Source organism: Rattus rattus, chromosome 12, assembly GCF_011064425.1.
Source record: "Rattus rattus isolate New Zealand chromosome 12, Rrattus_CSIRO_v1, whole genome shotgun sequence".
Taxonomy (NCBI): Eukaryota; Metazoa; Chordata; class Mammalia; order Rodentia; family Muridae; genus Rattus; species Rattus rattus.
Window position 1 is genome coordinate 60,894,264 of NC_046165.1, and position 13,649 is coordinate 60,907,912.

The following is a 13,649-nucleotide window of genomic DNA, read 5'->3' on the forward strand; positions in this document are numbered from 1 at the left end:
CATCCCCGTGCCCCAACAGGGGCTACTGGAGTTTTAGCCACCTGAACTTTTCATACTTAAAAAAAAATTTGCCCCTCCCATGACTCATAAGGTTTTAAAACATTTCCTCAAAATGGTAACTGTTTATTGCCCACAGCCATGAAATATTATTTAGGAGTACCTCAACCTGTGTTCTTGGGTCAAAGACACTCTTGTTTGGAGGGAAACGGTTTCATCATTATGGAACAAAATATCTTTAATCAAGGAACTTTTTAAACCCATTGATGGGAACATCAGGTAAGTGGGTTAGAGCAAAGCAGAGAAACATCTTTGCTATGTTTTGGATATGACCCGATGACAGTGTTAACTTTAGGATTGATGGGAGCCTGCTACGTTAATACACTCTGAAAGGATTTACCTGATACGTCACAATAGGCTAAACACAGTGGTGGGCAACAGGTGGCAGTTTCAGAGACCAATGATAACCCAAGGTGAATATAAGCTTTTCAATTCTCCACAATTACCTGTCCTAAGTGGTCATCCATCTTTGTAGTCAGTACATAAGTGTGTGCCTGTCCTGCCCCCACCTCCTCCTTTTTTCTCCTGGAAACTTTCTGTTCACAGTGTGGACACAAGTCCTGCACATATGAACCTAACTTCCTGAGACAAGAAATGGTTCCACTGTCAGCTGGTAGTGAAGGGAGGAGGAAGAGGAGGAGGGAAGTATTTGCACATTTGTGGTCTTGGAAGCACTTGGAAAATGGCTTTTCAAAATGAGCTTCGAAGGAAGTAGGAGTCAAACAAAGGCTGTTCACAGCTTACTAAATATTGCCAGGCCTTTTTCTCTTAGCCATCTGCTTTCCTAGTCTGCTTCATTCCAAATGTAACATCTGAAGAGTTAGCACAGATCGTCAATGCTTGGCTACTTAGTCTGGGACCCGCTTGTCCCCTCCAGATGGCTTATGTTGTGCACAGGTTGTTAGCAACTGTAGTCAAGATTGCAAGTCCTCCACAGAGCTGGTGACTGGTTTCTTTTGTTCTTGGGTTTTGAAGTTGTTTGTGCATTATTGACCCCCACCGTGGATTTGCATCTGACTTGGTTTCAGTAATACTCCCTGGTTAGGCTTTGTGGGAACATTTATCCTTTTCTTTTGTCACTAAGCGTGACCCAAAGCAGGCACATGACTGGCTTCCTATAGGAAAGTCAGCAGTTAAGGCTGATGCATTCCTGAATCAGAAAAGAAGGTGTTAATCTTGAGCTGGTGGTAAGTGTGATTTCAGCCTAGGCAGCTTGTTTCTAGGGGCCAAATGGATGTAAAGTTAGTAATGAACTCCATCCTTCCTTGCTCCCAGGGTATCAGAGGATCAGATGCTGTTCCTTGGGATGCTAAAACAGGTGGTCAGCAGGACAGCACAGAGCAAAGCCTCTAGCTGCCGGAAGCTTGTCTTGCCCTGGCAGTTTCTAGGCAGCTCCCAGCATCGAGTCCCAGCAAATGTCAACTTCCACTCCACCTCATTCTCGGAAGCAGAGCCTCCTAGGGTTTTGATCACAGGTTGGTTTCTCTCCTCCTCATTTGTGGGATGAGCCTTGCTTTCTCTGAGCTGTTTCTTGGTGACAGGGAGTGTGCTATGCTATATCAGAGCAGGCTATGATAAACACCAGATTTAGTGGTGTTTAATGGATTTAATGGTTGCACTGCAGAAAGGGTCTCTGAGTGAGGCATGTCATCATAAAGTACTTTTTGTTGGGGTGGCAACCCTTTTTTCTATCAGACACAGCCCTGTTTTGAAAAGTCCTGGGTTTAGATTAGAAGGGATTGTTATTTGGGGGTAAGAGATTTATCAGAAGGATTATTAACACTGTAGACAGGGAGACAGTAGTATAGCAGGGGCTCTGAGGAAAGTTAAGGGGTGAGGAGATAGATGCATATAGGTTGGGCACTCAGAGAAAGGACTCCCTGCAAAGTAGGCAGAGAACAGGAGGGGGACTTGAAGCCAAAAATCTAGTCTCTTAGCCCAAGGGCTGGGGATTCTAAAGGCTCTGAAGAGTTTTCTTCCTTAATTTGGGGTTGGCCAGTTTAAAGAGAGACAGACTGTCCCACAATTGTTGTGTAACCATGTCCTGATCTGGCCTTGAACTTGTTGAGTCAGTCCATCTTCAAGGGCCCTACTGGTGGAAGAAAAGCCCATAAGGCTTTATTTTAAGCTGCTTGACTTTTGTCTGGGTTCAGGAAGGTGAGGAAGAAGCCAGCCATCTTGAAAATTCACCAACTTTGTTACCTAGTCATAGCCTCTCTCCCTATCTGTCTGCATACCAGGGAGCCTGTCTAACACCTAGTCTCCCAGCTTTGGGAATTAACAGTTCAACTAAAGTGGAGGTGCAAACAAGACGGTGTGGATCTTCCCTCTTTAGCTCCCCTTACTCATAACTGTTGCCTATGTTTGCTTTCCCTAAAAAAAATGTGTTTTCTGAGTGGACCTAGGGGCCAGATAGCTGCCTTGGAACCTGGTTTCCTTCTGTATTATAGGTAATGGTCAGGGCAGCAACGCTGAAAGGACATCAAGGGTACCAGTTTAGAACACATCTTTCTCGTAGGCACATCTTTCCTTGGCCAGAGTCCCCAGCCTAAGCTCAGAACCACCCATCACAACGATCACATACTGTTACTGCACTTTCTTGTGTGCTGGAAATAAAATGGGATATAAATACTGCCCGGGCTTCTGGTTGCCTTAAATGCCTGGCCCACCCCACCTCTTCACTATAAGCTCCATGTTGTCACTAACGGGGTGCTTCCAAGCAGCCCAAGACAACCTCTCATTTGATTGACACATTCTATTTCTCCCTCTCCTGACATAACTTGCTCTTTGTCAGTTTTTTTCATTCTCTGTCTCCACTGGGGAGGCATCTCTAGGGCCTCTGGGTTCCAGTCCTGTGTTAACGGGTAGGGAGTCTCAGTGTGCTACATTCCTGCCATGTACCTGTCTTGCCTGAATTTTACAGTTGTTCTACTCCAACCGTGTTCCTAGTCCCTGGCTTCAGCCTCCAAATTAGGAAGCTAGTATCCTTTCTTATTTTGGTGGCTCCTCACTGATTTTATTTTATTTTTGAGGCAGGATCTGTCTAGTATGTAGTTCTGGCTGCTTCAGGCTAGCCTTGATCTCAAGAGATCCACCTTCCTCTGCCTCCCAAGTGCTGGGACTAAAAGGTGTGTACTACTACACCAGCTTGTCCCTTGTCCCTTTGTCAAATGATTTCTTGAACTGTCCTCTTTGGAGCTGTGCCCAGCATCAATGTTACTTTCTTGTGCCCTTGCTTCCCTCTTCCTCCAAAGCTCTCACCTTCGCTGATACCAGTCCACGATGGGCAGTGGCTATCCTGTGTTCTGAGTGTACTGCAGTGCTGCTAAGAGTCGTCTGCAGCAACTCAATCAGATCACCAACCCTCCCCCCTCTCTTCAACTCACTTAAACAGGAGGAACCTTTTCCACTGTTATGTTCAGGATAGATTTGCAGTTTGGTCTCACCCTGTTTTCTTTTTCACCTAGGGGGTCTTGGCCAGCTGGGAGTAGGACTTGCTAACCTCTTGAGGTAAGAGTTTCAAAATCAAGTTCTTAAGGGTGTACAGTTGTCTCTGTAAACATTGGCTATTTTTTCTTTTGCTTCTGGCCTCTTTCTGCTTCTAAGACATCACACCTAACTAGCTTTGTAAAACATTTTATTTTACCTCCTTGGCACAATACCAGCTATTTGCCTTGGTTCTGACTTGGGTACATGGAGAATCACCACCCTAAGTGAATCACTTACCCTTTAGTTGTTTGGGAACAGAGGGCAGGGGGCTTATAGTAACTGAAAGGGACTCTGGGACAGAAGACAGCAGGGTGAGAGAATAAAGCAGAAGAGGAGGTGCCAAAGATATGGAGATAGCATTGGTGACAGTACAGTAGGGGAGGGGACAGAAGCAGAGAACAGGATATGAGAAGAAAAGGTGTGAACCCGGGGAGGTGAGGCTGAGGGACATGTGACAGTGGTACTGAGGAAGGCCCAGAAGTTGCAGTGTCTATTCGAAACAATGAGTTCCCTTTAGACTTGTATCCTTGACATTGCTGACATGTTGGGGGTGGCGGGCTTTCTTTCCCTACAGGAAACGATTTGGGAAGGACAATGTGATCCTATCAGACATAAGGAAGCCCCCTGCTCATGTCTTCCACAGTGGTAAGATATAGATGGTCCTTGATGTTTTACTATTCAAAAATACAGTCAGAGGGGAAGCTCACGGAGTCCACATGCAACTCAAGGAGGGACTGCAGCATGGTCCTGGCTTAAAAGTGTATTTCCAATGCTGCTCTGTTCAAATGTCAAAGAGTAGAAGTGTTCTGTGGAACCGGAAGTTTGGAGTAATATATTTTAATATTACTTAAAATAATGTCTTTGAACTAAAACTTTGGATTCCTATCTCCTGAGTTTTTGACTGACTGACTTAAAGAGCCTACAGACAAAAATTATGTTATTTGATGAGGAAAAGAGGTTGAAGAATATGGAGAGGGGAGATGACTCAGTGGTTAAGAGTTCTTTCAGAGGACTCAAGTTGGGTTCCCAGCACCCACATCAGATGGGCCCCAAACCCCCTGTAACTCCAGCTCTAGAGGATTCAAGACTCTCTAAGGCTCCATGGGCACAGGCACTTACAAGCACTCACCACCGATAGCTTCAGCACCTTTTTCTGGCCCCTGAGGGCACCTGGATTCACACACCACCACCACCATCACCATCACCACCACCACCACCACCACCACCACCACCACCACCACCACCACCACCACCACCACCACCACCACCACCACAACAACAACAACAACAACAACAACAACAACAATAGCAATAAAGAATTCCAAGAAAGCAGACATGGAAGGTGGAGCATGGTTGTTAACCCAGTGCTCAGAAGGCTAGTGCAGAAGGACCACAAGGTTCCAATCCAGCCTAGGCTACCTAACCAGGTTCTGCTCCAGGAAGGTTGGGGAGAGGGAGGGTGAGAGAAAATGAGATTTTCTCAAAGTCAGCGGCAGGAGACAGGGAGTGCATTTAGCTCTCAGCTGCATGCAGCTTTTGTCACTCTGTGATTACAGGCCCATTTATTTACGCCAACATCTTGGATTACAAGAACCTTCGTGAGATTGTGGTGAACCACCGTATCAGCTGGCTGTTTCACTACAGTGCCCTGCTGAGTGCCGTGGGAGAAGCAAATGTGTCGTTGGCCAGAGATGTGAATATAACTGGTGAGCAGTTGGCTCTGGCCCAGTGGGGCCAGTTTTTTCCAGCTCTTGGTAAGGAGTTTTATTTTCAGGTTTTCATAGTGTTTACTTATTTCAGGACTGCATAACATTCTAGATGTTGCAGCCGAATACAATGTGAGATTGTTTGTGCCCAGCACGATTGGAGCCTTTGGACCTACCTCTCCTCGAAACCCTACACCTGATCTTTGTGTTCAAAGGCCTAGGACCATCTATGGGGTATCCAAGGTCCACACAGAGCTCATGGGAGAGGTAAGCATTTCTTGGCAAGATTGCTCAGTGTTCAGGATCAGATAATTCTATGTGTCTGACCCCATTCTTTCTGCCTCAGACACTTCCTGCTTCATTCTTAGGGAAACATTTGCACCCCAGAGATGCTTACTTTACCAGTGTGTTTGTCAACTGGTAGGCCGCTTGTAGGCCATGAAGAACAACTTGGCTATAGGTTGCCCCTTGTCCACAGCTGTGGTAGTAACACACAGTACTTCTGGGGTTATTAGTGGGAGTGTTAAAACTTTCTGCATGAGAGAGAGACAAAGAGGGAGTGGGAGAGAGGGAGAGCATATATGTGGGGAACAAACAAGTGTATGTACTCATTTGTGTGGATGCCAGAAGTTGGGTGACTTTCTCAATTCCCCTCCACCTTAAACTTTGAGACAGGGTCTCTTCCTGGAACCTGGAACAAGTAAGCTAGGCTTACAGGCATTGATCCTTTGGGATCCTGTCTCACTCTCTTAGTGCTGGTTTACAGCCACATGCTGCGCCCTGCTTCCTTAAGTGGGTTCTAGAGAATCTAACTCTGTTCTTCATGCTTGTGACAGAAGCACTCTACCAACTGAGTCATCTCTCCAGACAACAAACTTTGTACTGTGGAAAACTTCAACCATGCTTTTACTCTGACTTTATCATACACTGTAGTCAATGCCTGGTCCTTCAGGCACTGGACATCAGACTCCCAGCGGGGAAGCAAGCCTGTAGTGCTCATGGCAGGGAGCAGGAGCGCCACCTGCAGGCTGCTCCATCATTTACAGTGTTGATTTAGCACCGAGATGTTGATTCTTGGAAGATAAAAAAAGTTATTAAACAAAAGTGAGAAACATAGACATTCCGAAAATTCCATTACTTCCCTTTTAAAAATTGTGTCTATGCATGTTATGTGTGTATATTCATACACGGATGTGCCAAAGCATGTGTGTGAAGGTCAGAGGTCAACTATGGAGTCTCTTTCCACCTTTATGTTGGTTCTGAGGTTCCAACTCAAGTCACCAGGCTGTACGGCAAATGCCTTTAACCACTGAGCCATCCTCCAGGCCCCAAATGCTTATTCTTTTGAGGAACATTTTAACTGCATGTGATGATATTTTAGGAAAAGGCTATTTTTGTTTTATCTGATCTGCAGAGTTGTTATTGTTTTCTTTCTTTCTTTCTTTTTCTTTTTTTTTCCTTAGTACTATTATTACCGGTATGGGTTAGATTTCCGGTGCTTGAGATATCCTGGAATCATTTCTGCCGATTCCCAGCCTGGAGGAGGAACAACTGGTAAGTGCTATTATCAGTCTCCTCCATCTTTAATTTCTCTTCTTTCAGGGAGACCTTGCTTAGTCCAGAAACTGGTATTTCAAGAGAGATGGCAAAATAGGGAGTATTTTTCTCTCCCCTTGGCCCCAAAAATGCAGTAACTAAAATTTTTCTCATTTATCTGTGTATAACAGTAAATCTTGATGTAGCCCATCTATTCAGATCTTTCTTGGGAACTTAACATTCCTAATATTCTGAAGAGGTCCTGTATTAAGAGCACTGGAGAACTGGCATCTCAGTTCTGACCCTTCTCCCTCCTGCTTGAGAAAACCCACGGGCTAGGATTCTCTTTTAGACTACGCAGTCCAGATTTTCCACGCTGCAGCCAAGAACGGCACATTTGAATGCAACCTCAAGGCCAGCACCAGGCTCCCGATGATGTACATCAGTGACTGCCTCAGGGCCACACTGGAAGTCATGGAAGCCCCTGCGGAGTGCCTGTCCATGAGGACCTACAACATCAACGCCATGAGCTTCACCCCCGAAGAGCTGGCCCTGGCGCTCCGCAAGCACGCGCCTGACTTCCAGATCACCTACTGCGTTGATCCTCTCCGACAAGCTATAGGTGGGTCCGCACGCCAGTCCACTCTAGCTCAAAATACGGTCCGTGAGTACACACGCCCACCCAGTGGGGACGCTTTACGGCTGAGGAGCTGTGGTGGGCCATCCACAAATGCTTCCGTGTAGAAAATTAGTCCTTGGAAGAAAGGTTCCAGCTTAGGAAACAGTCCGGCCCCATTTCACGATTACCCATAGTCTGAAACACCCTTCTGGACCGAAGAACGTCCCCTTTCAAAGCTCTGTGAGGTTTTTAATAACATGAAACCCCAGTGCAGGCGCCCAGTGAAAGGGAAAGAATCAGCTCAGGACCCCCCAGACCAAGTTCTCAGCACAAAGGAGACTTATTTGCCCTAGAAGGACAGAGGGTAGGGTTAAGGGACAGAGACAGGAGATAGAGGATGAGGGAGAAGGTGAAGGGAACAAGAGGGAGGAGAGAAAATGAGCAAGAGAGAGGGGTAAAGGGCGTTTGCTCCGGAGGACAAAGGACCGCCTCTGGATAGAGAGGAGACAGACACGGCTCACTGAAAAACGGTGGTTTACAAAGGTAAAATGGGAAAGTCCGTATTAGGATGAGGTGTTTAATTTCAATTAGGTCAGCCAAAGGTGGCTTTTGATTGCTGGACTTCTGAGCTTTGTTAACTGGACCTTGGTAATCAGTCTCAAGAGGAGGAATTGGCCAAACAAAGGAGTAGATCTTGGTGACTAGCTTTAGGAATGTAGGGAGAAGGGCAAAGCCTGCCAGAGACATGCTAGCCAGGTCAGGGTCCCAGTGTCTTCAGAAGAAGTGGCCCTGTGTGTATTAGTTCTGCTCTAGTCAAAGACAAGCCTTCCCTCTCTGCCTTCACATAAAATTCGTCCAACCATCCACAAATCCAGATCCAGGATAATCCAGTGTTCTCTCCTGTGTCTTTCCCCAGCGGAGAGCTGGCCCATGATTCTAGATGACAGCAATGCAAGGAAGGACTGGGGCTGGAAACATGACTTTGATCTTCCAGAGTTGGTGGCTACAATGCTCAGCTTCCACGGAGTCAGCACTAGAGTTGCCCAAGTGAACTGAAAGTGGAGGAGCAGCCCCCGTGTCCTCTCAGTACAAGGGACATGGCAGTCACTAAGTTGGAGAACTGGACTGAGTTCTAGCTGCTCACATGGAACTGCCGGTTGGGGTTGGAGGTCCTTTACACATTGCCTTTGTTACACACACACACACATATGGTCCAAGTACATATGCCAGGGAAATGAAGTCCTAAGTGGTGGTGGCTAGCTCTTGGAATTTACATCATTTGTATTAATTAAATTCAATTTAAGCATCACACCTGAGACTTATTCTCTTGACCAGAGACCAAAGATTACTTTACATGTTAAGGATTTTCAAAGATGTTCTTCATGTTCAAAACTTGGATACTTCTTCAAAAAAACGATTACTTGCAACTTACTTTTTACTTAGGTTTTATCTAGGTGATTCAGAATATGAAAGATGATGCAGTTCATAAAGGGGAAGGGACGTAATGGATTCCGACTCCACTGGGGGCTGCTAGAAAGCTCAGTGATATAAGCACTTAGAAACACTTGCTGCTCTTATAGAGGACCTATGGAATTTTAATTCTCTGGCCTGGTGACATCAGCAACCCCAAAGAGATTGTTTGAAGATGCAAATTTCTGGGCTTCACCCCTTCAGACTGACACAGCAAAGTGGAGGCTCAATCCTCCTAGGGTCCAAGCATGGTTTCTAAAGAGTGCTCCTGTGATAGTAGTGAACTCACAGACAGAGAGGTCGCTCAAACCCTGGTGGGTACACCTGACTACCTCACAGAAATCACCAACAAGGGGAACTTCCAGCTCCACAGCTATGTTAAAATTAGCTGTGCTTCTGCTCTGGGTTAGTAATGGTAAATTTTTCTGCTTGTATATTTTAAACTCCTAGGGGGTGACCTGAGCATTTTTTCCTTTAGTTTTAACTGGACTTGAATTTTTTAACAGAACTTTTAGATAGTAGAGTCTTAATGACTACAGTAAGTATAACTTACCTCTTATACATTTAATATAATTAAGCTTACATTGTGGATTTTGTTTCCTAAAACCCTTCTTAAAAGAGATTTAATGAGGCAGTTTTATATACCATAAAAGGTTTGATTTGGGGATGTCTGGAGAAAAGGCTCAGCACTTAGAAACACTTGCTGCTCTTATAGAGGACCTGAGTTCATTTCCCAGCATCTGATTGGTGGCTTATAATAACCTTCCTTCCATAGCTCCAGTCCCAAGGACCTGACACTCTTCTGATCTCTGTAAGCACTCATACATGCTTACATGTACATGATACATACATTTCACATGCAGGCAAATAATCACACATGTAAAAATTTATATTGTTTTTCAGTATGTTAGAGTTGCAGTCTTGATAACAATAGAGGAACCCACACGTAAGTTCCCTCTCTCTGAAGCAGCCACTAACTTCCTGTGTCTCAGGATGGGGGTTTCTGAATAACTCCCATGAGTGGAATGTAGTCAATAGCAAAGGACCTTGGATTTGTTAATCTGTTAGACGACGAGGTTTCACAAGTGTTGCTCAAAGTTCAAAGCAACTTTTGAAGTCACCTAACAGGTTAAGAGCAAATGATCATGGTTGTGTAGGAAGGTACATGTTTGCAGTTCATGTGTGATTTTAGAAATCTATGTGCATGGTGAAACTCAAGCAGCACAAGTGGGTAAATGCAGTGAAGAGTGTGTCTCGCCCTCTGTGGGTAACCATGACATGGTTACACTTGTGTCAGTGTGTGTGATGCTCAGGGCTTATGCACAGCAGGTAAGTGTTCTGTCACCAAGACACATCTCCAGTCACATCTGTTTAAAGACTCTAAAGCTCGTCACTGGCTGGTTGTACAGAGATATTTAAGAGGCCCCATTCTTTTTTTTTTTTTTTTTTTTTTTTTTTTTTCGAGCTGGGGACCGAACCCAGGACCTTTCACTTGCTAGGCAAGCGCCCTACCACCGAGCTAAATCCCCAACCCCTAGAGGCCCCATTCTTAAATTCATTGGGACTTACAGCCCTTAACTGTCATAAACAAAGCTGTAAGAAAAATGGTTATTGTCTATTGTCTTAAAGGGCCCATGTCTCTTTCTCGAACTTGAAGGACACAGCTTTTGTACTCATCCAACTGATGATGCCTCTTTTTTCTATCATGATAAGCTTACTAAGTGAATTTGGAGAACTTACCTAAATGAAGTGCTGATACCAGGAGCTTTTCATGAGATATTTACCCATACACTTTCATGAAAGAACTGCGTGATATAAACATGCTGTGTAAACTGTATGTTTATTTTTCTTTTCTCTTTTAAAAAATATTGCTTGTTTTGTTCTTTTTGTTTTTGGGTATTTGTTAGTTTGTTTGTTTGTTTGAGACAATATTTCTCTGTGTATCCCTACCTGACCTGAAAACTCTCTATGTAGATAGACTATGCTGACCTTTAAGCCAGCAATCTGCCTGCCTCTGACTCCCCAGTGCTGGGTTTTAAGTTGTGTTCCTCCTTAGTGTGTTCACAGCTCAGATGCTGATTTAGGAGTGCACTATTATTTCCAGTGCCTTATTTTATTACTACTAGGGTATCAATTCATGGTTTACATTCTAATGCACATTAAAAAAGCAAAGTCATTCTGCTGAAGTTTCTAATTTTGAAGCTCAGTGTGAACAGAGTAACAAAATGTTATCAGGATAGTGAAAATAAGAACCGCAGAGAAATGCTTCTCTCGCCTCTGCCCAAAAAAGTACTGGGTTGCTAACATGAGTAACAGAAATAACAAGGAGCAGGAGTGAAAGATGTAATAGGAAAGAAGACTGCTCCCTACACTGCTTAGAAAGTGCGGTTACCATTCATAAATGCATGTAACACTGTCCAGGAGCCCCTCCCGTTGGCTCCTATCTGCAGGCATAGAGACATCAGGACCACAGCTGTGGACAGCGCTCCTCTCACTTCCGGCCCTTCGCTGGGTCGGATTTCTCCAACATTTTCTACCATTCAAAACGTATTTTGTGTAAACCCGAGTATATAGATAACTGAAGTGCCCATGTCTATCAAATGTTTGCTGATCGTACACCACAAAGTGATCTATCTTAAGCGAATCTTTTGTATAAACATAATTTTCCCATAGATGGCAGATGAAAGCAAATGTAAGTACTAATGAGACGATGTGCTTGTTGGATTTTACATAAAGCACTCAATCTTAGCTGGGTATTTGATACCGCAGGATCTACAGCACCTTTGATATACTTTTCAGAGTTAGTCAGTGTATGATTTTTATAATCAAGACTAAGAATTCCTCCCCACATAAATAAGTAGTATGATAAGCAGAATTATAATTAAGACCTGTGGTGGTTTGAATGAGAATGGACCTCATAGGCTCAGATGTCCCAGTGCTTGGTCCCCAGTTGGTAGGACTAGTTGGGAAGAAGTAGGAGATATGACCTCGGAGGAGGTGCGTGACTGTGGGCAGGTGTATTAGTCAGGGTTTCTATTGCTGTGATGAAATGCCGAGACCAAAAGGCAAGTTGGGGAAGAAAGGGTTTGCTCAGCTCACACTTCCACAACGCTTGCTGTTCATCATCAAAGGATGTCAGGACAGGAACCTGGAGGCAGGAGCTGATGCAGAGGCTGTGGAGGAGTGCTGCTACTGGCTTGCTTTGATGATGAACCGTGATGCAGAAATGTACCAAAGTGGCCAGGGTAGCTGAGGTGGGGCTATGCGTGGGCTCAACATAGACTTCCACTCACCATGGCTGTTGTGGCTACAGATGCTTCTGAATGCCAGAACTGGGGGCTGGAGATTTAGCTCAGTGGTAGAGCACTTGCCTAGCAAGCACAAGGCCCTGGGTTCGGTCCCCGGCTCCAGAAAAAAAAAAAAAAAAGAGGGGGTTGTTTGCCCCCTCCTCCTCCTGAATGCCAGAACTGCCAACAGCAGTGACCAACACTGAGCCCAGATATGGCACCATTCTCAGGGGTGACCAGCTAGCAACCTGGTGACAAGTTGACTACATTAGACCACTTCTGTCCTTGATACTTATTCTGGTTACAGATTTGCCTTTCCTACATGTAATGCTTCTGCCAAAACCACCATTGATGGTTACACTTACAGAATGCCTTCTCCACCATCATGCTATTCCACACAGTATTGCTACTGACCAAGGAACTCAATTCACAGCTAGAGAAGTGTGACAATGTCACATGATCATGAAATCCACTGGTCTTGCCATGTTCCCCACCATCCTGAAGCAGTTGCCCTGATCAAAAAATGGAATGGCCTTTTGTATTAGGGTTCTCTAGAGTCACAGAATTTATGGAATGTCTCTATATATTAAGGGAATTTATTGTAATAACTTATAAGCTACAGTACAACTAACCCAATGGGCAGCTGTGAATGGGAAATCAAAGAGTTTAGTAGTTTCTCAGTTCCATGAGGTTAGTTGTTCCAGATGGTCTTCAGTATAACCTAGAATCTTGAAGAAGTAGGCTCTAACAGATGTGCTGGCAAGTAAGTGCAAGCAGGTGAAGAGGGGTGAGCCTTCTTCCATTGTCCTTATGTAGGCCTCCAGCAGAGAGCATGGCCCAGGTTAAAGGAGTTACCACAATGCCTGTACTTGGAACTTGCTCTGTCTTAGGCTGGCCTTGAACTCAGAGATCTGCTTGCCTTGGTCTCCTGGGATTAAAGGCCTGTACTATTTTGCCTAGGCCTAAGCTTTTCTATGCCTCAAGATCTGGATCAAAAGTGTGTGTCATCTCATGTTGAGGTCCTGTGTCTTCCAGCCTCGAGATGTTCCCTCCATTTCTGATGTTAGGCATATTTATGACCTGGCTGTTGTTTTCATTTGAACGTATGATATGATTTGTACTGAGTTGACAAGGGGTGGATTGTGATGGCTATTCCTGGTTGTCAACTTGACTATATCTAGAATGTCCCAGCCTGGGACAGAGCAAGAAATGGAGGGCGAACCTGTAACCTGGATCTTGAGGTTAGAAGACACAGCTTTTGATTCAGATCTTGAGGTAGGATGACACCTGCTCTTAATCTGAGTTGATGCACACTTTTAATCCAGATCTTGAAGCATACCTTTAATCTGGGGCATGACTTCTGTTAGAGCCCTACATAAGGACAATGGAAGGAGGAAGGTTTTGTTCTTCTTCATCTATTTGCCCTTACATGCCAGCACATCTTTGGGACCTATTCAGGATTCCAACTTATACAGAAGACCAGGT

The 13,649-nt window shown here is 44.8% G+C and overlaps 1 protein-coding gene across 1 annotated transcript; it reads left to right on the forward strand.

Annotated features, from left to right (window-relative positions):
- The first annotated feature begins 640 nt into the window (after window positions 1-640).
- On the forward strand, window positions 641-8,716 carry LOC116913934 (L-threonine 3-dehydrogenase, mitochondrial). Its single transcript, XM_032918197.1, has 8 exons — window positions 641-1,532; window positions 3,525-3,567; window positions 4,121-4,191; window positions 5,103-5,252; window positions 5,347-5,519; window positions 6,716-6,806; window positions 7,141-7,410; window positions 8,324-8,716. The coding sequence occupies exons 1-8, from the start codon at window positions 1,349-1,351 to the stop codon at window positions 8,461-8,463; spliced, it is 1,122 nt and encodes a 373-aa protein (XP_032774088.1). The 5' UTR covers window positions 641-1,348; the 3' UTR covers window positions 8,464-8,716.
- Window positions 8,717-13,649: the final 4,933 nt, after the last annotated feature.